The sequence below is a fragment of the Dufourea novaeangliae genome, unplaced genomic scaffold (assembly GCF_001272555.1).
Source record: "Dufourea novaeangliae isolate 0120121106 unplaced genomic scaffold, ASM127255v1 scaffold368, whole genome shotgun sequence".
Lineage (NCBI taxonomy): Eukaryota > Metazoa > Arthropoda > Insecta > Hymenoptera > Halictidae > Dufourea > Dufourea novaeangliae.
Genome location: NW_015374246.1, coordinates 116494 through 143171, shown reverse-complemented (window position 1 = coordinate 143171; position 26678 = coordinate 116494). Strand labels below are relative to the sequence as shown.

Genomic DNA, 26678 nt, shown 5'->3' with positions numbered 1-26678 from the left:
AGTTGGCTGAAGAGATCAACATATCTTTTAAGTCCGTTCATAACATTATGACTGATATTTTGGGCATGAAACGGATCGCCGCACGACTGGTACCGAAAGGGCTCAATTTTCTCCAAAAACAGCATCGTTGTGCAAGAGTTTTTGGCTAAAAACTCAACGAATGTTATCGACCAAGCACCGTACTCGCCTGATATGGCAACGTGTGACTTTTTCCTGTTTCCGAAGCTAAAATTACCACATCGAGGAAAGCCTTTTTGAGTCAATTGAGGCCATAAAAGAAAATTCGCTGAAGGAGCTGAAGGCCATACCTCAATCAGCCTACGAACAATGTATGAAGGATTGGGTCAAGCGCTGGCATAGTTGTATTGCACTCGATGGGGCCTACTTTGAAGGCGACAAAATAAATTTTAATGAATAAATCAATTTTTTGTATTTTATTTAATAATTTCGGGTACTTCTTACACAGAATGTATGTCCTGGACAAAGTGGAAACCTATTTTTAATATTTAATGATAAAGAGCATCATCATTTTACAGACAACTATTGTTTTAATTTCAGTTCGGAAACTTTTGGGGCAGACTGTATACACAGCATATAGACAAATATGTCAGTGACAGCTTCACAATCGATTCTTTCACTAATTTTCCGGTCACTGAACTTCGTCTGTGTGATCGTGAAACAGGAATGTCAAACCCTTTCAAAAGCGCACTGTACGCCAAACGCAATTTCTGAATCGGTCAGCTAGAATTTCTTCATTAAATATGCAATTATAGAGATGAAAAACATGCCACGAATACCATCAAAGTGGTACCTGAAATATATTCTGGACAAAGGGACCGCGTACGTGCACGTAGACACGGTCACTGGCCAGGTATCCCGGACAATGAACTTTGCCCGTGGTAATTAAACATGAATGCGAAACTCTCTAAAAAGCAGCAGGGTTTCCCGAATTGACTTTTCCGATTTAGTCATCTGAAATACGTCGTTCATTTCATTATTATAGAGATGAAAGAACGTTGTTATGAAAACCATCAGAATGGTGTCCGAAATATGTTACGAACAATGATACAGTTTTCACGCGAATCGCAGTATGTCTGTCCATTGACTGCTAGCCATCGTTTCTCTCTTTGGAATTGCGAGCATTGAACTTAGGCTACGGTCGCTGACCACGAATGACGCCCAGCTGCACCAAAAGCGAACGTTTTCCCGAATGACGTTTTTCGATTATATCGTGTTAAATCACATCATTAATTCGCGTGACTAAATGAAAGGATTGCCATTGCCAGGAAGTGCATTGTTCGAAAATCATTCCTCTCGAAAACTGTTATTAATACATGAATATATATTATTGTAGCTTCATTCAATTTGTTACTTTGTTATTGGTTATTAACAGTAATTAAATAAAATTGTATGTTAAATTGCTTGCGATTGAATTTTAATTGAAAAAATATGAAGAATTTATCAGATGAATTGATATCTTTGATATGAATCTCTATATTGAACAATAACATACACCTGTATTAAATTATCGAATATTGATTTCTCTCGTTCAGCCAGGTTTTCAATAAAAGGAAATCTGAAAATTGTAAATAGGTCGGCAAATAAAAGGTTATATAAAAACCTTAAATGAACATTTATTGTAAAATAAACTAATAAATGTTCATTAAAAATAAATTTTGGTAACGTTCTTTACTTGCAAACCTACACACAATTTCAAAAAAAATTCATTTAACGTCGATGGTAGCCGAACACTTTTCTAACCAACTGTATGTCCGTCTTGAAACCACACATTTATCCGAAACATTTTTCCGTACAGCAATCAATTTACAAATAATTAAAAATGATCACGTTAGGTGCCTCAAACAATAAACAGAAAATCATCTCCTACGATTCTCCTTTATCTCACACGATCTCCCATTCGCAAAAGATAAAAATCTCCGACACAACAATCTCCCCGCGGGCGACGGACCGCAAATGGCTATCTTCCGTGTGAAACTGTTCCTCGAGCGATAGGCAAATCATGGAAGGCTGCTGGTCGCGGGAACATTTTCGCAATTCCCGCGGAATAATTGATTACCGTTGAACGTGCCGGTCCATCTCTATTAATTTACGTACAAACTGACCTTCTCGAAACCGGCGAGCGTAGCAGCTGGCACACGCTCGGGCAAAAAGCCTTTCGCTCGCGCACCGCGCTAGGAACACACAGTGGGGCACGCGACACCAGCAGCGGGCCAACGAAAATCGATAATACGCTGCCTGCGCGCGAATGGGAGAAGCTTTTATACGCTTTCCTGGTAAATTCGAACGATAATGATAGACCAGGGGCCCGTACGGATTCGTCGAAATGTTTCCTCGCCCCTCTAGAGAGGGGTCATCAGCTGTGCCGGGAAACCTTGAGCTGTCGGACCGTTGAAATTCACCGCCCGGATGGTATCGACATTCGATACACGCGGTATCAAATCCGTGCAAACAGCTGCACCGGTAGAGTGTACACGAAACAGTGATAAACAGAGGAAGATAGATAGGACAGACGCAGCGGGGGAGAGAAATCTAGCGAGAAGAGCATTAGGGACGAGAAAGCTAGTGTACGCGTAGACAAGCAAGCAGGGAGGCCGGAGAAAGTTCAAGGCTCAAGGCATCGATTCTAGCGCTGGCTCGAGAGACAGGGGGCTGTAGTGGGTGAGAGAAGGAACACCGAGATTCCTGGCCGACAAACAAATAGGTGCGACAGGGTTTGAAAAGAGACGGAACAGAACCGAGGGGAGGGACAAAGTCGGGCGAGATAGCGGGTGGCTAGTGTCGTTCGTGGATTGTGGTGTGGGCGTTATTGCCCTTTTTTTTTCTCTCATACCTCAATCAGCCTACGAACAATGTATGAAGGATTGGGTCAAGCGCTGGCATAGTTGTATTGCACTCGATGGGGCCTACTTTGAAGGCGACAAAATAAATTTTAATGAATAAATCAATTTTTTGTATTTTATTTAATAATTCCGGGTACTTCATACACAGAATGTATGTCCTGGACAAAGGGAAATCTATTTTTAATATTTAATGATAAAGAGCATCATCATTTTACAGACAACTATTGTTTTAATTTCAGTTCGGAAACTTTTGGGGCAGACTGTATACACAGCATATAGACAAATATGTCAGTGACAGCTTCACAATCGATTCTTTCACTAATTTTCCGGTCACTGAACTTCGTCTGTGTGATCGTGAAACAGGAATGTCAAACCCTTTCAAAAGCGCACTGTACGCCAAACGCAATTTCTGAATCGGTCAGCTAGAATTTCTTCATTAAATATGCAATTATAGAGATGAAAAACATGCCACGAATACCATCAAAGTGGTACCTGAAATATATTCTGGACAAAGGGACCGCGTACGTGCACGTAGACACGGTCACTGGCCAGGTATCCCGGACAATGAACTTTGCCCGTGGTAATTAAACATGAATGCGAAACTCTCTAAAAAGCAGCAGGGTTTCCCGAATTGACTTTTCCGATTTAGTCATCTGAAATACGTCGTTCATTTCATTATTATAGAGATGAAAGAACGTTGTTATGAAAACCATCAGAATGGTGTCCGAAATATGTTACGAACAATGATACAGTTTTCACGCGAATCGCAGTATGTCTGTCCATTGACTGCTAGCCATCGTTTCTCTCTTTGGAATTGCGAGCATTGAACTTAGGCTACGGTCGCTGACCACGAATGACGCCCAGCTGCACCAAAAGCGAACGTTTTCCCGAATGACGTTTTTCGATTATATCGTGTTAAATCACATCATTAATTCGCGTGACTAAATGAAAGGATTGCCATTGCCAGGAAGTGCATTGTTCGAAAATCATTCCTCTCGAAAACTGTTATTAATACATGAATATATATTATTGTAGCTTCATTCAATTTGTTACTTTGTTATTGGTTATTAACAGTAATTAAATAAAATTGTATGTTAAATTGCTTGCGATTGAATTTTAATTGAAAAAATATGAAGAATTTATCAGATGAATTGATATCTTTGATATGAATCTCTATATTGAACAATAACATACACCTGTATTAAATTATCGAATATTGATTTCTCTCGTTCAGCCAGGTTTTCAATAAAAGGAAATCTGAAAATTGTAAATAGGTCGGCAAATAAAAGGTTATATAAAAACCTTAAATGAACATTTATTGTAAAATAAACTAATAAATGTTCATTAAAAATAAATTTTGGTAACGTTCTTTACTTGCAAACCTACACACAATTTCAAAAAAAATTCATTTAACGTCGATGGTAGCCGAACACTTTTCTAACCAACTGTATGTCCGTCTTGAAACCACACATTTATCCGAAACATTTTTCCGTACAGCAATCAATTTACAAATAATTAAAAATGATCACGTTAGGTGCCTCAAACAATAAACAGAAAATCATCTCCTACGATTCTCCTTTATCTCACACGATCTCCCATTCGCAAAAGATAAAAATCTCCGACACAACAATCTCCCCGCGGGCGACGGACCGCAAATGGCTATCTTCCGTGTGAAACTGTTCCTCGAGCGATAGGCAAATCATGGAAGGCTGCTGGTCGCGGGAAAATTTTCGCAATTCCCGCGGAATAATTGATTACCGTTGAACGTGCCGGTCCATCTCTATTAATTTACGTACAAACTGACCTTCTCGAAACCGGCGAGCGTAGCAGCTGGCACACGCTCGGGCAAAAAGCCTTTCGCTCGCGCACCGCGCTAGGAACACACAGTGGGGCACGCGACACCAGCAGCGGGCCAACGAAAATCGATAATACGCTGCCTGCGCGCGAATGGGAGAAGCTTTTATACGCTTTCCTGGTAAATTCGAACGATAATGATAGACCAGGGGCCCGTACGGATTCGTCGAAATGTTTCCTCGCCCCTCTAGAGAGGGGTCATCAGCTGTGCCGGGAAACCTTGAGCTGTCGGACCGTTGAAATTCACCGCCCGGATGGTATCGACATTCGATACACGCGGTATCAAATCCGTGCAAACAGCTGCACCGGTAGAGTGTACACGAAACAGTGATAAACAGAGGAAGATAGATAGGACAGACGCAGCGGGGGAGAGAAATCTAGCGAGAAGAGCATTAGGGACGAGAAAGCTAGTGTACGCGTAGACAAGCAAGCAGGGAGGCCGGAGAAAGTTCAAGGCTCAAGGCATCGATTCTAGCGCTGGCTCGAGAGACAGGGGGCTGTAGTGGGTGAGAGAAGGAACACCGAGATTCCTGGCCGACAAACAAATAGGTGCGACAGGGTTTGAAAAGAGACGGAACAGAACCGAGGGGAGGGACAAAGTCGGGCGAGATAGCGGGTGGCTAGTGTCGTTCGTGGATTGTGGTGTGGGCGTTATTGCCCTTTTTTTTTCTCGTTTTTTTTTTTTAGTCAAAAGTCGATGCACAGGATGTTGGACGGTGTGAGTTGGCCCCTGTACTTGGTTTAGTCGGACGGTCTCGAATGAAGAGGCTGCCACCGTCGCCAGCCGGTTGGATCAATACCAACTGCTTCTATTCTTTGCTTGTGTATGCACGCGGCGTAGTTTCGTCGCGGGCCACACGTACTACACGCGCCCAGTGTGCATGTACAACAGCGAACTCGCGAGGAATCTCTGTGTCACACGTGTACATTGGGCACGTATATTGTTCACTGTGACGGCGGCGTGGTGGCTTCGCAACTGTAACCACCTCCAGAGAAACAGGCATCGCAGGAGGCTCGATCGTTCCTGCGGTGGAACGAGCGTCTGACCAGACACGGGCCCCGACTACTGCGCGACAGACAGAGCCTGACGTGTCGTAACAAAATCCACTTGTTGGATGATGTTACAGTGATCGTTGTCGGCGTATTATCGTCGTAATTTCACGGTACGATGGAAGTCGTTGGAAACATTGTGGATTTACTGCGAACCGAGCCCGGTTATCGTTGGTCAACGAATGTACCGCGTTAATTTTAGGGGTTGAAGGGGTTTTAATTGGATGTTGCACAGGTGCGTTGAGACGGTGGAAGGGGATCTGGATGAGAGGAATGGAACTAATGTAGATTAGTTTTCACGTTTTGTACGCGCGATTATAAATTGCTGTTTCGTGCTCGCGGTGACTTAATGGCGGGAGCGTTGACGGGTAATGATATCACGCGATTCCTTGATTTTTTCCCGCCGTGTAATCGGTACAAGTTGATTTAGAAGGCAAGTGGTTGAAGGACTCACGTGTGAAAGTATGGTTGTTGGTAGTTAGAGATCTGTTTCAGTAATATTGTAATCTGAGATATAATATTGTGCAATATTGGGTGATGTAATATCTTGATAATGCTAATATTGTGAAGTATTAGGTTATCTAATATGGTCATCCTGATATTTCACAGTATCAGCTTATCTATATTGACGAATGATATCCCATGAGCTTCCTTTTAACTACTTCAATTAAAATTGTTATTTATGATTATTCCTTAACGTTTCCTTTGTTGGTGAACAAGTATTTCATGCTTCCAATTATAGTAGTCATCCACCAAGGACACACTCTGCTATCTCAAATCTTCGATTGTCACTGCTACTCAGTACTGTTGCCTAGTGACAGAGTACCATTGATTTAAACATGATTTCAACACACTCAACCTTGTTATCAGTATCGATCACACAATTTTAGCTTCGAACAGAGTAAAACAACACAAAGCCCACGGCTCAATTATTAAGTTTCAACGACCAATAAAATATCGAATAGCATCCACGTACAAATATTTTTCAATTAAAGTATGTATCGAGAGTTTGCGCAATCAAACAGTCAGGCGTGGTTAAGGATGACGCATGTACTATTAAGCTTTACTACTTGGATATAACACTTCTAATAATAATTTTCCATTAAGATAACATTGCAGATCTTTCATTCGATAGCCAGGTGCACGTGTAGGTACAGTCTCGCCAGGTACGTTGCATTTTCAACTTAAGTCGTTTTCATCGTTCGTGCAAGCTTTCTTAAAGCATTTACAAGTAATTATAATGTCTGATCACCGACTCTGATAATATCCAGACGTAGGGGAATATTTTTAATTTGAGAAACATATGGAGCTGGTTAACTACTACGGAGCATGACTGAATTTAAACCCTAAACTATTTTTTCTTAAAAGTTTTAAAGTTTCTAATATATCAAAACTGAACACACAGAACTTATTACTGGTACCATAATTTTTATTGAAAATAATCGACATATATTTCTATTATCGAAAGATATTTATATTTAGAGGATGAAATTTCCCTTAAAAATCAGAGGCTAGAAAGCAGGTCAGTCACATATTTATGTAACGCAAACAAAAATGACTTTCACGCGCTACCATTTACAGACGGTAAACATTTAACGATTCTGACGCACTTGTCAACAAAACTTTTTGTTAAGAGTAACAACTGAACAAAATTTCGAGTTGAACGATGCAATCAGTATTCTAACAAACAACGGGAGAAACAGACGATTTGTACCACTAGTCACGGATAACACATCAATAATAACATCCAAAAAGATTGAACATATTTAGACGATAATATGCAGCAACTGCAAAATACAACCTACATTTCTGACGGTAAACAACAATAAAATGATTAACAATAAACTCCACCTTTCCTTAAACAACACGAATTACTACTGAAATTAAAATACTCCATATCAACAACCAGCACCAAACTTTCCACCGATAACGTACGTTTTCCGCACGAAATTTCGATCATTCCGACGGCATATGATGCATAGTACGTGACGGAACGTGTTTGCTCGACTGTAAACGATACCCGTCGATCCCTCACGCCGTTCAAATTAGAAGAGGATTTATCGAGCTGCGTGCTAACAATTCACAGAATTTATACAGAGCCCAGCTAGGAATTACGAACGCTCTATTCGGCTAGAAGAAGCCCCTCACGTCGCCTGACAACGCGGAAAGTATTGGCCGGCATTAATCGGACCCTCATGCCCCCCATCGATCGCTGCTTGATTGATTTTGCCGGGTCGCTGGTCATATATCATAAAAGAAACGTCGCACGGCAGCCGGCGACGGAGGAGTTGCACGTTAATACGATGCGTATATACAGGGTGTCTCCTACAGCAGGTGATTCTACATGCAAACATAAGTCGAAAATGTAGAACAACACTTTTTCGTATGGTGCTTCGTTTGTGAGATAATCGAATTTGAAAATTGATCTATAAAATAATTCGTACAAAAAAATATTTCAGACAAAAGTTATATATAAACATAAAGAATTCTGCATAAAAAAGTATTAAACCAACGAGGGTCTAAAATTAATAATTATGATACTAGGCATTCGATTTTTTGGCATAAATAGTTTCATACTTTTCTATAAAAAATATAATTCAACTTTAAAAAAAAACAAATTTGATTTTGATGATCCCTACGCGTTTATCTACAAAAAAATTACTTACATCTAATTATTTCTCCCTCGAAACTATTCATATTTAATCTGAACACACACTTTTTGATATCTTCAACAGTTTCGAAGATATTCGCAGGGACCATTTTAAATGATTCACCCTGTATACATAGATGAATATTCAAATTCAATTAGGTCGAAAACGGGGCATCATACGAAAAAAATTCATTCCATATTTTCGATTTAACTTTGCATCGTTACCATTCGTTCAGGGGCACCCTGTACATGTCGTCTCGCGTTATTAGGGCTGACACTTGTCAGCCAGGGAGACGTGCAACGCGGACGCGTCGTCTCCTTTCATCGAGGTTTCCGCGAGAAAATGACGGCACGTGTCGGGGGACCGTCTTTTTCCTCGTAAACGATGAACAGTGTTACGTGGGCATGAGGATACGGTTCATTTCTGAAAGCTTCATGGTCTGACTCGCGATGAGGGAACGGCTGGTTTACTGATTAAACAGAGCTGATTTTCGAGGAATTCCCTTTTTTCTTAGACGAAGTATTCGTGGAACATGAGAATACGTCAGCGTAAAAGTTACTCGGGCAGCAAGAAGAAATTCGTCTTTTCTTGTCGATGTGGTAATTTTACGGGGTGGTGCCAACCCCTCGATGCCGAGGAGGAAATTACTGGCAGGATGTAAGAGAACGTTTGAAAGAAATTTTGCCTAGATTCTTATGGAAAATAAGATGGAGGATATACTGGTATAAAAGATGTCAGTTAAAGAGTGGCAGGAATTGAATTTTTGTAAAATTGAAACGCTAAGCAATTTATATTCTGAGTTTCCAGTTGATCCAACGTATTTGTTTAATATTGCTACAATAAATACATTAAAGGATAATAGAAAGTTTAGTAATAATATTTTGAGTTATACTATTGATACCAAAATTCCTATAGTAAGTTTAGAGTGTAGTTTCAACCAAGGGGTGCTAAGCTGAAAATTGTCAAAAGATATAACTATCCAGGTTCTTGGCGGAATAAGGTACTGTAAATACAAGTACAAAAATCGTGAGGTAAAGTGTGAAAAGAATTATATTTTTTTAAAAGATGTATTAATTATCTGTTTAGATATTATATTGAATGTGTATTTTCTGGATACTACTTATAATATTTGAAGTCATACGGATTGTAAAATTCTTGGAAAATTCTCTTAAATCTGTCAGCAATTTGGGACAGACACAGAAGAAAGGTAAAATTTACACTAGAAATGCAAGTCTGAAGCATTCTTAAAGGAAGGATTAAGGAGGATGGCTCGTTACGCACTCCAAAAAGTTTATTAATCTGACCTTTCAACTTCCGTTAACAACTTGTATCTCTCCTGGAACTTCCATAAGATCGTTTCTACCATGAAATACCCTGCTTTCCAACACCTTCGTAATTTTCCTCCACATAATTTACATCTGCCCTATAACCAGCCGTACGCGAGAATATTTCACGTCCGATTTAACGTCATTTCATTCCAGACCTATGCTTCGAACATCCCTCGAAATTCTATATGCTGCTATTCGAACAAGGAAAAATCTAGTTACAAGACCAAACAATCTGAAGAAATAGATAATATTACAACTCTGCTATATTACCTTGTCTCAAATTAATTTCACCGACAGAAAATTTCTTCCCCTTGTTAAATAATGTTAATTATTCGCACACAGGCAGATTCTATCAAGAATTAAAGTCATTTCCATTGCAGGCAGGTCTACTAAGAAATTTGAAATGATTTAATAAGGTTTTTCAATTTGAAATTTAAAGAACCCTTAATGTAGTAAACACAGATCTCTTTGATTCCACTTTCAGTGAATTAGGCCACAGATTCTATTTGGACAAAGGTCCCAGATTAATTATTAGTATCCCTCGAGGGATGTTTTATTGCAATTATCATTGCAGTATATTAACTGATGTCAAAAAGCATTCAACGAGAACGACAAACGTCTGATTAATTCCTCAAATACATTTAAGTGCATCACTATTCATGAACGGGCACGTGAAATTAACATGCATAATTCTATAGGGTGGGTCTAAAGGGGATGTACAACGTATGTACATCCAAGCCAGCATTATATTACTCTCGAATCAAGAGCCAAAAGTTTCAGCAAAACACTGAAAGCATTAGCTTCCAATCAGGTGGAAGTTTCTCTTCGATGCAGTATCAATGGAAATCGACGAGCGATTTCAAACTTTCGCCATGTTAAACTTAATAGTCCAACCTCAAGCTCATTAAAGAGAGACTTCACTTTAGATTAATGCACACATTGTGCCATATTAATCTGTCACAAATTACACAAGTAATAGATTGTATATTAAAAACATACAATAATAATTACAATTAGAAAATACATATACTCTGTTATTCTAAACCAAACAATAAACTCTAATTATATTGTATCTACTTATCATAGTTGTATTACTTTTCTTCCTTTCTATTTTTTTCTACTTTTCCTTTAAAACTCTACTTTTCATGTTACCGTTCCGTTCTTAAAAGCTAGTCCATCAAACAAATAGCCAAACACGTATCTATAGTCGCAGTCTAGACTGAGCTCTAATCAGCCTATAAAAAAGAACAGTAATCGTTAGGTATAGTAACTACAATGGGAGCAAAAAGGTCACTCGAGTTCCAGCCAAGGGTAACTTCATCGTCGATGCGATTACCATGAAAATCGACCAGCGACTTTAAACTATCTACATGTAAGGAATGCAAGGCCTACGAAATACATGTAGTGATTATACTGAATACGATCATTATACATATTATGACATAATTAACTGAGTATGATTAGTATATTGAGTATATCATAGATCAATATCACCTCATATTTAGATAATATAACACTCTCAGTTGAATGAAAAACACCATGACGAACACGATTCATGCACAAGATACAATGAAGTTAGGACTACCTTCCTACACCATTCACTAAAATTCATCAAAAATTGACTTTCAACATTAACCCTTTGCACTCTAACGGTGACAATTATTTACCACACTATTCTCTGCACTAACAAGTGATAAGGTTTAGATATCATATTTCCAACATGTAAAAAAAGTTATTTTAAATTTGACTATATATTATCTTTTTTCTTCTTTAATTAAAAATATCGCGGAGTGGCTTTTCCCCATGGGGAAAAAAGCCAGGAGTGCAAAGGGTTAATGCTTTCAAAGGCTCAACTGGTTAAATACAGTTTCGTTTCATATGACATTTCGCCACATTCACGAAACCCTTTCAAATTCCGCATATCCAGCTGGAATTAACAAATCCAAAACTCATCAAACAATTCGAACTTCATGAATCCAAAACACGAACCCCCGAGAGTCTGTCCCAGACGAGTCATGCAGTGCATTAACCTATCCGTATATCGCGAGCAGACAGGTCGCGACAGACGACGCCCCTTGAACCTGATATTCGCGAGTACAGCCTGCAGCTCAATGTTCGGGGGGGTTAAGCTCCTGTCATTCGACCGCGGCGTGGCTGTTCAATTTTCCCGAAAGCCGCTTCAACGTTCCCCCCCAACATTCCCATTTCCCGTGAAACTTTTCCCGCGTGCCATGCCGTCGAAACACCCTCCCTAACTTCATTATCCACCCGACGAATCGGCGTTGCCCCCTCCAACGCCGAAAGTGTAATTCATTCGATGTCGAATGAACGCGGTCAGACCCTCCGAATTCCGCGAGCCGCGAAAATCTAATTTCGATCCGCATCGCGTTACCCCGTTTCATCGACTCGCCGGTGAGATAATGAATCGGCAACAATACGCGCCACGTTTGCATGAAGCACAGCTTGTTTCGATCGAAGGTTGTTAATTTTCAAACGGGTCCGTTTAGGTTCTGCGTGGAAATCGAAGACGTGAAATTAATCGGGAATGGAATAATTATCGGACTGATTAATAATTTGAAAGATTAACTTTGGATTTGAATTTTCAACCATGTAGAATAGATCTTATGCAAACTTTATACTAAATTTCTTAAGGAAAATAAAATATGGAAATGATAATAATAGACAAGAAAATACGAATCGAGAACGAAAGCATTTAATATTAAAGTAATCTTCGAATGACAAGAGATATACAAACAGTACAAGGAATATCCCATCATGTACAGGAAGCAGCAAACAAAACGTTATATCATAAACCATCTGCCAAAGAGTTACACATCTAAAAAGAACCTATTCTTGCCTGAAAATCCTGCATAAATCCAATAATGTCAATTTCTTCCAGCTTTACAAGATCGTGTACAACTGAGATTTCCCTAAACCATTCATCGAATGTTAAATGTTCAAAGATAAAATCGGACTTACGTCAGATATATTTCACATGGTTGAAAATCGAAGCAATAAACCATTCTTGTAGCTCAATATCCGGTATCCGAGGCGCGAAAATGTTCGATGTACGCTCGTGAAGCAATGGATTTCGGTGGTTCCGCAAGACAAGTGACCCGCAATCAAAGATCCTGAAGGTACAAAACGGCTGTCGACTGTGGGCTTGGTTGCATTAAACGTGAAATTGTCTGAGAGGTCGGAAATTCACCTAAGAAATTGCACGTCGCGTGCACACATGGCGCGCGTCTTGCGCCGAGGCAAAAGATTGCCAGAACCCGACCTCGGGGAAAAGAACGACGCATGACACGAAAAATCCGGTGGCTTTCGTGGAAACTCGAGGCGCTTCCACGGATTTCGAGCGATCTACGGTGATAGGGGGAAATGGAATACACGGTCGGTTTCATTAATATTTGTGTGTAATACTTCTGTTAGTCCCTGTTTGCTGCCACGTGAATCGTTGACTCGACAGTCTGGATGAAACTGAGAGAGAAGAAATGGAAAATTCCTCGAAATGTCGGGACCAGATCGATCAATTCCGACGATCCATATTATTGCTTAGAAATGTAGGGAATTTTGTGATCTTTGAATCTGATGATCTTTGATCTTGAAATAACCTATCCTTTTCTGGAGAAATACTATTTCTACATTATGCTGTCCTATCGTTTCAAATATATTTATAATATTCTGATTTCATGCAGAATGTCCCATAACCTGTGGAACCCACTTCAGGAATGAATTCAACACTTGAATAAGGTTTGAGTAAATTGAATATCGTTTAAATATACATATTAAAATATAATATCCTAAAAACTGTATTAAATCATCGCTAACTGCATCTGCTATAAATACATAAAATCGACAATGTATTGAAAAAAACACATTATTCATATGAAATGTGTATAATATAAATGATCGATCCCCGTCTCTAGCTCGTGACCTCCAACCGCGTATCATGGAAATAAGAAGCTCTAGTCGGAGCGTAAAATCGGTAAAGTGTTGCAGCTCAGTCGGTCGTTAAAGCCCGAAAGCACGACGAATAGCGAGCCGTACACATGAAACCGAAGGACACACGGTTTTCCCCAAAGAAAATATAAATTGCGAGGGTTGGACTGGTCCGATACGATTCGACCGGTATGAATCACCGGATCGGGGAACGAATTGAATAAATTGCCCGAGAGCTTTCGGCGATCCACGATTCTCTCTCATCGGGAGAGGATTTTCGACCGATATTACTGATCGTAATCTTCGACGCGCCAGAGATTTTCCATTGCGTTCCAATTTGTCCCGAACAAAAGCCACTGTTCGCCCCCAACTACCGAATAATCCTGCCATCGAGATCGAAAACTATGACCATGAAACTACAATAACTCGATCATTTCGTTTTAAACACCCTGAACCCGTAGAAAAGGATTTTATTGAAAAAACAGTATTTATTTTATCCATATTTCGCTTCAAAAATTCCGATGCTAAAATACACAAATTCCACGCCTGTAAATTTAATTTCTACTGTTGCGAATAATTAATTAACCTTAATTAAATATCCTCTCAATTTTCTGTACTTGGGACCAATATTTGATGACGGACTGTTCAAATTCCTGCGAAATGCTTCAGAATATTGTTGCATTCTGGGAAATGAAGTAATAAGCGAATATATTCCTATCTCATGATTTGCATTGTTCAATCGCATACAGATTCGCAAATATGTAATGAAAGTGGAGCATCGTATCGAACCGGCGGCAATACTTGCTGACAAGCAATTGTAGATGAACAAATAAGTGAGTAATAGAACATAATATTCTGTCATATGAAACTTCGTATTTAATTAAATGGATATTGGAAATCCATCGTGCACGTGTGACCTTGATTAATATTCAGGTCACGGTCTGCCCAATACTAGATTTTTCCACGTATATTAACTTTTATGAATATTTTTAATGAAACGATATTATTTCTTTTCAAATGAATTTCATATGTACTGATAGAACAATACATATATCGTAACAAATACATATACCACCCAAGATCAATGTTTATTGCAAGTAGAAAACGTCGGCCATGATCAGACGCGACTGTAATCTAAAACGCGTATTTGCAAAAAATATTTAAACCTAATTTTTCATAAAAGTATGTAATAATAATCAAGAAGCAATATCAGTAAATAATATCGAAAAATATTTTCTACACTTCCAATTTATTTTTTCTTGCAAAAATTCTTCTTTCATGTTGTATCGCCAGTTTGTTGACATTCTGTACATCAGATAATAAATGTTTAGTAATCCGTGGATCTTTTCATACAGCAACGATCGTCGCTATTCCAAGAATTCCATTGACTATCGCGTCGATTAAACAGGTGCATTAACACTCCGAGGATCTGGGAGCAATATTCAACGACTGTAAAGACAGGAATGCGTGTCACCTGGGAAAATCCTCGGTATATCGGTGAATTAAGCCATGGTTTAGGAAAATCTGCAGTGAATTCCTCTCTCTCTGCAGAATATATCGCGCCTCGAGCGCGATTAAACGCATCGAAAATGATATTCGTACTCGCCGCTGAAATTCCCGATTGTATATGCCTCTCTGACACACGTGTCTAAATATTAATAAAACCGAGGTAGAAACAGAATCTACTTCACATGAGATATTTTTAATGACTCCAGAAATTCACTTACTAATTTGTACGCCCTGAATGGACGGCAAATGATCATGAAAATTCAAATATCTGCGAAAGTCACAACCGGAAGAAAACGTTTTCATTCAGAAAGCAAGAATCTTTCCACGTACATTTAATTTTCATATTTATCGTATAAAGTGAATAATTAACTATCTTATTTCCCTCAGTTTTCGATTCTATATTAATTTGATTTTAACACGCTGTAAATTTAATTACGATCCACAAGTTTCAAGAAAGTTAGAAGTCTAATTAACATGGTAAATCTTTCCCGGTACGCTATTTCCTTGAGAAGGGATTACTAGTCTGTGAAAGTATCTTGGTGCTTATCCGACAGTTAAAGTGATGAACTTCTGTCTACTACGATATAAGCAGAAGATGAAATGCAGATATATTAAGGGAAACAGATAATAAATATTCCAAAATTCAATCAGGAATCATTTGAATCACTACGCATCCCTTCATCGACCATCAAATTTCATTAGCGTAATACCTTTCCCTGGAATTCTTTCCTTTGTTCATTGATTTCCACGCTCGATTCCACTAATTGCGATCTAACAAGGCCGACATTATTGTTACTATTATTATTCTCGTAAATGCCAAAGTAATTAACAAGGAAACACGATCCGTCAATTTCATCTGGTTCACAGCTCGTTGCGTAACAACGGTCTATAAGTAAATCGATACGTAATCGTTCACCATTTCACACTGACCCTACGATTCCATCTCGTTTTATCGAGCTTGTTAGTCGCGGATTAAATCATTCGACCATCTAGATTCTCCTGCATTAGATACAACAACGGTAGACACACGTGTCGCATCGCGATACAGCGCCTTGAAGACCAGGAGGATAGAAATTGTTACGTGATCGTCAGAAATCCGACGAACCGTGAATTTCTGGAAGCCATATACGTCTGTCCTAACACGTAGAACCTATTACTAATTTTTCCACAAACCTTCACTTCGGGAAACTCCAGAACAATACATCAGAACAAACAAGGGAATCTTTCCTTCCTATCTGCAATTATAGGTTAAATCGAATAAACCTTCGCTCTCATCACAGCTAAAATAATGATCGAGAGTTTTATTACTCGGTAAATTTTGTTATAATGACACCTAGTTCCAATACACTGTTCAAATTCAGCATTTACGTGGATACTACCATTAAAACAAACGTACATCGTTAATCTCTGTCAGCGCTAATTTTAATAAAGTATCTGTGCTATTTATCACACACACGTTATTTCATTTCCGTCTGAACCAACCCACAAAATTAATTTGACGCACGAAATATCCATAACTGTTCGCTAATATTGACGAGCTTTTTACGTGGACAACAAGAAGTACAGGTATACAAGGAACGTCCGGGTGATTTTTCCGGCTTGGCATTCGTCGATTGGCGAATACGCGGAAATTATTCCCTGTTCAATCGGAAGTAGCGACTTATTTCTTCAGGAAATAAGGTGAAAAACTCTTTCCTCCAATTATCATGGTTCCGCGAACCGTCCGCGGTAAGTTCACAGAATTAAGCCCTAGGAAAAACGTTCTTCCCGGTAAACGTTTTTCTCGACCGCGACAATACCGCAAACGCGAACACAATTATCGGAAAAATTTCATTCCGTCGCCAAAAACCCACAAAGTTAAACTCGTTGCGCGACTTCAAATGATACAACGCCGTGTGCAACGGCAGGGTCGTCATCGTTCCGTTTCGAAAACAAATCGGTCGGCCCCGCGTTTACGAACAATAACACTCGGCTTTTCAACGGGAAAAAAAAACCGCAGCAAACGTCCCCGACCAACAATGAGCATTGAATTTCAACGGATCATTTTTCTGAGTTTTCGATGGGTTCTACCGGGTAGAGGTTCAATGGAAACCGATTTCTCGATCGATTTTACCGTGTATCGGTATGGATATAGAAAGTTACAGGTAATTTATTGAAATCTTGCTTGGTTCTCGAATCGATTCTATACTGCGCTATTGTGTGACCGATGGAAAGATCGGAAGCTATTTTCCGCTTGTAGGAAAGATTTGTAAAAGTTCGATTAGATGTAGTCGTTTCTTGAACGTTTTAACATGTTAACCCTTTAACAATGTTTGATGAATATACTCGTCATGTGAAAAGATAAAATACCATTCACTATAAAAATTGAAATTTTAGTAAAAATTTTGAAAAATATGTTTCTTTTATTGGAATAAAGAAACCAAATAGTTATACATTTCCAAAACAAAATTCCACCGTTAAAGGGGTAATTTTCGGGGGACTTTTTCTCGTTCTGTCCATGGCATCGGAGTGAAATAATCACTATAATAAACGTAGAATAAAAACATATTGTTACGAGCACTGTGCGAACACCGAGTAGAAAGTTAAAGTCTACTTGTTAAATTGTTATATTAAAAAAATTGTTGTTGAGTTAAAGCTAAGCTACTTATTAAGTTTAGCTTATAAATGAAGATATCTAATGAATAAGCGTGAAATTGTAACATTATTACGAATGTACATTATTGTGAATTGTAACAGCTGACTGGTCATGCTTTGTGCATTTATTTCGCTAAGGATCGCTGATTCGCATTATGATCCTAATAGCAGTGAAAAGTTTTTGGTGCGACTGTTCTACTAAATACAAGAAAAAGGATATTCAAAGAACAATAACTCAGAAGAACTTGGTACTATATCGAACGGGTCTCGTATCGAATAAAATCCATGAAATCAGCTACTGCTTTCGAACTTTCCATCGGTAACGCACTAACTGCTAGCATGCTAACAAACAAGAAGAGGTATCGAGATGTTAGCCTGATTGTTTAATGAACTTTGGCTTTGAATTCTCAAACTAGCGATACAAACTTCAGCATTAGACGGTTAATGTTAGGTTGTTGCATAATAATCGGTAAACATGGGGTCAAGAAACTTATAACACGTTGGCCCAAGTTTAGCTGTAGTACAGAAACAACATTATTAAACCACGGATTTTATGCATTTATACTCTACATAATTGTTTGGCTTTATTTTAACCAGCGAATAAAGTGAAATAAGCAAACAAACTTCTGTTTGACTTCAGTTCCTGTAAATTCGACTACAGAAATGTATGCATAAATATCTACAGTCTATTTATTATGCAGCAACCTAATAGTTTAGTAGATATTAATATTAATAATGTACAGGGTGAGTCAATATAAACTACGATCTAAACTAACTCGTTACCTATTGGTTGTATCCAAAAACGTTTTAAAAAATTATGTTTGTATGTCTTGAATTAGCATTTTAAGGGATGCATCGAGTGTATATAATTTCATTTTTTATATCTTATTTTTCTTTTAGTTATGAAAGTGACTTTGAGTTTTTTAAGGTCAACGCATTTTTTTGAATACCATCGTGCCATAGGTCGCCGAATTCGACCTGGTATTAAAAAAAAGATGCATTGTCCTTGAAAAAACTCAAGATCATCTCGACATCTCAAAAGAATAAGATATACAAAAAAAATCAAATTGTATCCATCCGACGTGTTCCTTAAAATTCTATATATAATAATTCAATAAAACGTTTTCTAATACAACCAACAGGTAATAAGTTATTTTAAATACTAGTTCTTATTGGTTCACCCTGTACATATACACGATTTTATTGATTTCAACTTTCCTTATTTTCTGTAGCATGAACGAAGACAACAGATAAGCGTAGGTAGCAAGAATACTTCTGTTTGCGTTCGAATCCTACTAATGTCTTTCCCTTAATGGCCAATTGTTCCGCTTGATCTCACCTCGACACCTCTTCTCGAAGAAAAAAAAAACCGCCACGATGCTCGAAATAGATCACGACTCAAGACGCATGTGTCTTTCCGGATCACGAGATCCAATAATCCAGGAACCCAAGATAACTAAAAGAAATTCCAAGAAACCAGTGGAAAAGCATGCGTTACTCACGTTCTCCTCGACGGTCTTCTTGATCTTGACGCCAGCCTCCACGACGGTCTTTCCGGCCTTGTTCACGGCGCTGTACAGAAGTCCACCCAGGCTCTTCGCACTCTCCAGCGCCTTCGTGGAAACTGCAGCAAGCGAAGGAAGGTAATGAGAACGAATGATACGTTATCCAGACGAGTCGGAATTTAATGATAGCTCCGGGTCGGTCCGTTCGTTCGCGAAAAAAAGAAAGGACCGACCAAAGGCGCGAAAAGTCGTTTTCCTCAAGGGTACGTTCAAGAGAAAGAGAGAGAAAGAGATAGAGAAACTCAACGTTCCAACCCAGATACGTCACTCGGATATCCCTCGCTGGGGGATCCTTTCCAGGGATTCCCCGCCATTTATCAGCGATGGCCAGCGAAAACTAAGCACCCCGATGAGGAACATTCGAGGGAGCCCTGTTATATCGTGTATTGCCCGAGAACGGCAGATCGTGTAATGTTATTCCGTCGCGAGAGAGATAAAAAAAAAAAGAAAAGAAACTACGATGGAGAGGCGGAACCAGACTTGGTTTGTATCGTGGACGTGCCCTCGGCGTGGTGGATAAAATGGAATTTTTGAAATTCGGGGGAGAATAATACTGGGTGTCACACGAGTTTTTATGGTTGTACCGTGGCAGTTTTTTTCTATTAATGGAAGACAAACATGTGGGAGCGTGGGCGACGGTTTATTCAGTGGTTGTGATAAAAATATCGAACTTTGGGAGCTGGGTTTAGAGAATATTGTGTTTTTTATTTTTTGATGAATAGAATGTGGTGGATATTTGGTCGGTGAACTTGTTAAATATTGTTTGAAAATCACGTTGTTTTTTCTCTCTCTCGGACAAGTTAATTGGATTTTGTTTTAAATAAATATCGGAGATGGAAGAAATGATTTTGGAATTAAACTGACAATTCAATATTTTGTATGAAAGTTTATGCGGTGATACGGGGTGTTGTGAACCTGTTGCTTTTATTTAACGAATTATTCACACGATGTCTCTTTAATACTGGTTCGTTACTCAAAAATTTCCATCTGGATAAAAAGTTTTATTAAGATTAAAGACCAGGGAATTACAGTGTAGGTATATCTTCCATCCTTTATAATGACAGAAACGTATAGAATAACATTTCCACTTTTAGAGATGACTCTTTATATATTCCTCAAATGTATATAAAGTGAATGGAGTTACTGAATGCAAATACGAAACCTGTACCGTGTCTGTTTCACGTTTCCGAGAAAAGATTTCTGGAAATTCACTTATATTGACACAGCACTTTCCTCTATCGTCGATTGAAGTGAAAAGACTCTCCCTAAAGTGCAACCGCTCATTTTATCAACACCCTGTATGCTCTTCTATAGGAAGGTACAATATGCTGAAAACTGTACCGTTCCGACCTTATTCTGTCACGAAGAGGTGAGAAATATCGGGAGCAAATAGAATTGAGACGAACATACAACTTTTACGTTCTTCCTCCTTTCGTTAGTCCAATCGATGCTTCCGAGCTTTAATAAAAATAGAATACAAGTTACATTGTCGCCGGCAAGGGATAAATATAGAGCATTAAAAGAACTCTCAAACATTCTTTTATTCTCCAATCTATTTAATCGAAGATTTTAAGAAAATACTGGAGTCAGATATTTGTGCAAACAGAAAGACCATTGTTTCGTTCGAGTGAAAAATACAGGAAGATACATTGATGTATTATTAGGGAAGACTGGAGTAAAACCGGGATCCTTAGAATAAAATTTCGTAACATTAATAAATTGAGAAAAAACTGAATTAAGGTTTATTAGAAGAATCTCTCACCAAAGAATAGTTTAAATCTAAGTTTTCTGATAGAAGAAAAATGCAAAAGGACCAGCAAATTTAAATATATTATACTGGATAAAACTTGGAACCGTATCTGATATGCTCTCCCCTAGCATATGTGGCATTCATCCAATTCTTCAGACCCTCAACCATATTATTACACTTTAATACACGGTTAATAGCATAATATACGCCAAAAAATACATACCTAACACTGTGAGTAGTTGGAAAATTTTTAAATGAACGAAAATTAGATTAGAGCACTCAACAACACAGAAAACGTAACCCTAGTAGGAACACGTGTATCACGATCGACGTTTACTAACGAACTGATACAAATGAAGGGTATACACGGCTGCAACAACTAGGGGAAATTGAAAACCGTTCCAAAAATAATAGTAAGGAGCCCGAGCCTTCATTTGATAATTGTCCCCACCCTAAAAAAAAGGTTCCAATTTAACCCAGGTACCCGATTTTGAAAGTGCCTCTCCTACGTCAACAGACCAGCTAGACTACAATAATAAGACGTGTTCGTACACAAACTATCTGCAATCTACCAAATAACGTGTTATCATTCGACCGACCAACAAAACAGCCCAGGCACCCAGTTAACTAAACACTCATTTGCACAATATATACACTGACCAACAAAAGTATCCACCACTACGATCCCACACCTACACAATTACCATAAACTTCCCACAATCTCGCTTCGATTCTCTCCCATCCCCATTTCCGATCTGGCCCTAACTCACCGTCCGAATAACTCTCGTTTCACGTTTCGCGCCATAGATCACCGGTGACCCAGCTGGTAGGAACCGCGTTAAACTTTAATGTCGTCTCATCAAGCATTTATAGAATGCAGGAAACTTGAAACTGGCACCTTTTCCAACATCCCAGCCGCGAGATGGTCCCGGCTCGTGGGTGTACACAGGGCAGCCGAGTTGCCACCTGAGGGAATAGCCGACGGTACGCAGGATCATATTACCCTAATCCTCGTCATCGGAATGGTCTCCGAGCACAAACTGGCGGATGCAGAGTTTTTTTAATAAGCCCGTCGTCGGGACGAAATCTCGTAGTTCAGCCCTGGGGCCATTCCACGGAGCCCCTGGACTCGTTAGTGGAAGGCACAAGTCCTCTTCACAGCCGAAATACCGTTTAAGCCACAGAGACGGGAAAAATTAACCCGTAGTCTCGCGACTACGGGACGTTAACACGCACGTACCATGGGCGTGGTGGTAAAAGCAACAACGGTAATTCAGTGCTCGCAACGTAAACCGAGGCCAATTTAATCAACCAAATTGAGCCACTTCGATTCCCGCGGCTTCGTTTGTCTCCCCTCCCCTATTCGTTTCGCTTCGAATCACGCTCGTCTCTTCAGCTGTCTCCGATTCCCCTATCTCCTTGTTCTATGGTCCTCTTTCACCATTACGAAGATTCAACATTCGGGTAATTTAACAGCTGTATTTGGACGATTTCTGGCTGGTCTAGTTAACCGACAGGCTGGGTTTGTTCGAAGGGAATGAAATATAATTCAGTACAGGTCGTCGGTGAACTTTTCGTCGTCTCTGGCACGGGACCAATCGGTATAGCACACAGGTGCCAAAAGCATCGTGTAAAGGTTCCCCCTCTGTAATTTGTTACAGGACAAAGGATTGTTCCACGTGTGAAATTTACCGTGGACAGTTTATGCACACCGAATCGTAGGAAATATTACGCGAGGTAACTGTACACTGTGATGCTTTATCGTCGATAAATCGATAAAACTGCCCGGTCGAAGTGCACGTCTCTTCGGTTGGGGTTTTTCTCGGTAACAGGCAGGGAAATTCGAGCCCGCCTTTGATGGAGGGTTGCCTGTGTGTACGTTGATACGACCGAGACCTCGCGATTTTATTGCGGCACTTGCGTTCCGGGAAACTGCGGACAGGTGACCTTGGTCGATGAACCAGGAAAACGCGGGGAAAACACAGAGGCTTGGACAACTGTTCTGGTTAGGCGATGATATTCCTTTGTATCGATTCGATGTCCTTGTTTTTCACATTCGGATCGCGTGAATGGCGATAAAAAAATGGAGATAAAGGTTAACTTTTTTGTCTGGGTTGTAACAGTGCAGATCAATAATAACTCCCGAAATTCATAAAGCACATTACTTGACGCTTTTGGCTTATTTTTGTAACAATACAAGAACCAGGAACCACGAACTCCAATTGTAGAGGAGATACATCATAGAATACTAGATGAGATAATGACAGTAAAAGAATTCACAGACATTTAGACATTAATGAATTATATAACTGGGTGTTCTACTGACATCCCGTACGACACGCAAAAATTTTCCGTTCAACCCAATATTAACTGAACGTTAATGAAAATTCATATTTTCGATTTCATGAAAAATTCTTTTTTGAACCAGAAGTAGGAGTTGATTGTTCCAGTTTTCACTTTGTTCCAGATCGAGAGTTCGCGAATACTCGTGATCAGGTTGCTGTTGTCGATCTACGCGATCAATCCCACGTGTCACTGTGTTTTTTTAAGGGAAACCACCTTCATCACGTCGGGGGAACTTTTTTCCAACGATTCAGACGCGAACTGAAGGGTCCTAGGTGAGACTCCGTGGAAGCTCGGCGGAATACGACGAGCGATCCCGGACGCTACGCTCTCGACTACTCTCGAGAGTAAATAGTCAGCGGTAAAGTGAACAGAGGAGAGCAGAGAAGCATACGAAGGATGGCAATACCGCGTGACGCCACAATCGGTACGTGATAACTCGCTCAGATGTCGAGCTAATGGTCCTGTACAGTCAGCGATCGATAGAGCTGTGCTTTTATCGGTCCAACATTTAAACGCCGCGATCCCAGTCGCAGATGGGGGAGAACCGTTTAAAGATCGTTTGATTGGATTCTGAAAATGACACGAGTCGACACGGAGCTGGCGAATTGAATTCATTTTGAGACGGGAAATATTGTATCTGGCTAGCGTGATAGCGCACGGAGCGTGTTCAAATTTACTTTTCAGAGAGTTATATTGTACAGAATGTTCGGTTACTGATTTTGAAAACTTTAATACCTTAACGCACACGTTTTTTTTTTTCAGTTTACTGGTTTAAAATGATCACATTTTCTTTTTGTATGAATTCGTAGCTTGAGGTTATTGTATTATTTGTTTTTTCATTGTTAGTGGTATACAAAGTACTCTTAGCAAAATAGAGCTTGAGTTTTAACAGAATAGGGGAAAAGCAAGTATAAACACACATTAGTTCTTAATGAGATGACACATGGAAACGAGATGGCCGAGCGACGAGAAAAATGCGACACATTTTTGACTCGAATCTTTTATCGTTAATATAGTGACAATGAAATATAAAATTATTTTCGATAGTCTAAAAGTCAGAAGACAACCTTTAAAAAAACCTAATTTATTAATTTAAAAATTGTTAATTCATAGGGTGAAATTTTTGTATCGAGGGGCCGCAAGTAAATAATTGACAATAACCAATAATATCCTAACAAGAAAAGCTGGTGACTAGTTGACGTGTTGAAAATAGTATTAACAATTGAAAGTAAGAGTCGACGTTATACGAATACTTTTTCCTCTCACTGTATCCTATTACTAAGCTGCTGGCGTTTATGCAGATTTCCAGTCTGGTAGATTATTATTTCATTAGTCAAGAATTCGTGACCTAAAAGAATTTTAATTAAAAACTGAAATTGAAGCTTGATTAATTTTCGTCAAAATCTTCATTTCATTGTGTATTATGCATTTGCATATGCCATAAATGTATAAAATCCACAATCTAGTCATCTCATCTTCCTTCTGAGATTCTTATTTACGCTTTACTTCTACAAAAATGTATTCAACTTCCGTAAACTCTACAGAGATCTTACGTATAAAATTAAACCGTTACTAAAACGTTCCCTTAACTTCAACGTGCTTGTTTCAAAAAGATGTAATCGTACGATTATCTCTTCACCTGCGTCTATGCACATTAAACATAAATATGTAAGTCGGAATAATGATCTTAACTCGGATAGCTACACCTTATTACTGAGCGAGTACCCTTATCTTCTTACCGTCCCTTTGAATTCTAATTTAACCCATTCGTACTTTTATATGGACCATTACGACGCTCGACGATGTAAAAGCCTGGTCATTAACCGTTCGCTCCCATTTTCTATTTTCTTTACATTAAAATCACGCACGATGGAAAACTCCCGAATGAAAACAATGCAAACCCCATTGAAACAGAACCAACTCCCTTCCACCGATGAACCATAAAAGAAAACAGATCTCCAAATTATATGACGTGTCGAGCGTCAATTAATCAAACGTCGACCTTGCACTTCCGATAACCTCGCGCCAGTTTCGCCGTGATAGATCGAATTGTTGTAAAAGCGAGAAGGAAAAAAAGAAAGAAGGAATAGGACTGTGCACACGTCAGGACACAAGTTTAGTACGAAACGCGCCTGTTCGAATCGTATTTCTCTATCCGGGACTCGCCCTTTCTGGCATCGGTACGTGCGACCTTTTAAATGTAACGTGCACTCGCGCTTGGTATTCCATGGGGAACCATTCGATCGAAAGCCAAGAAAGTATATTATGTTTTAGGGGATAGGTTTGTCGTTCTCCATGCTCGTCCTTTGCGTCGTGCAGTAACGTGACACGAACTGGGATCGATTTATGACGCGATGTAATGGACATCGTTACGTAGAAATCTTTTGTAATAATCGTTAGAAATATGCATGCGATACGCATACTGTATTATTACTTAAAGTGACTTCTAATTATCGCCGAGCATAGTCTTCAATTCGTATGTGACAGTGTTTATTAACATTCATCCGGATAAAAGAACCTCTGAGACTCTTTGATTATTTCATAATCAAAAATATAATAATATATACAGACAAACAGACTCCTCTCGATTATTGTCTAGACGTTATCTCCACCACTGGATGGGGAGGTGGGGTGGAACCTGTCAAGCGCATACTTTGTCGCCCCTCTGCTTTTGTTGCCGAGGCTCGAGCTTCAGGCAAAAAATGAATTTACGAAGGTCTGAAGCATTTCTCCCTATAAAATTATTGTTCAGGCGCGGACCGAAATGTATATTCAAAGTGTAACTATATTAAATAAATCGAATAAAAATTTTCCTATCTAATTACCAAATTATGAACCGACAATATATATCCAGAAATGAATCATTAACGACTAAAAATCTGTTCCGAGCATTAAAAGAAACGATAATTTAATTTTCCTGAAACAGCTCGAAAACTATCAAAACCGACCAACTCTTCCTGCCAACTTAATATCCCGTAGCCTGCGGATATACCACTAAATAAAGTTAGCAGCCTCTTACTCTCCACCCCCAAATGATTTAATAATCCTTCCGTACGAGCCGAGCTCGCCGTCTAGAAATGGATTTAACGTTTCAACCTGTACTCGGAGAAATCCACTCGAGCTCCATCTTCCTGCGATATCGTATTCGATTTATTACCGTGGAGTCACTGCACCGTCGCGGTGCATTG

At 39.2% G+C, this 26678-nt stretch overlaps 1 protein-coding gene across 1 annotated transcript in view; it reads right to left on the bottom strand.

Annotated features, from left to right (window-relative positions):
- LOC107192510 (synapse-associated protein 1) overlaps window positions 1-26678 on the bottom strand; it is a 122398-nt gene that overhangs the window by 73335 nt on the left and 22385 nt on the right. Inside the window, exon 4 of the mRNA XM_015581790.1 lies at window positions 19332-19453. Coding sequence (XP_015437276.1) covers window positions 19332-19453 — 122 coding nt within the window. The remainder of the gene's footprint in view (window positions 1-19331; window positions 19454-26678) is intronic.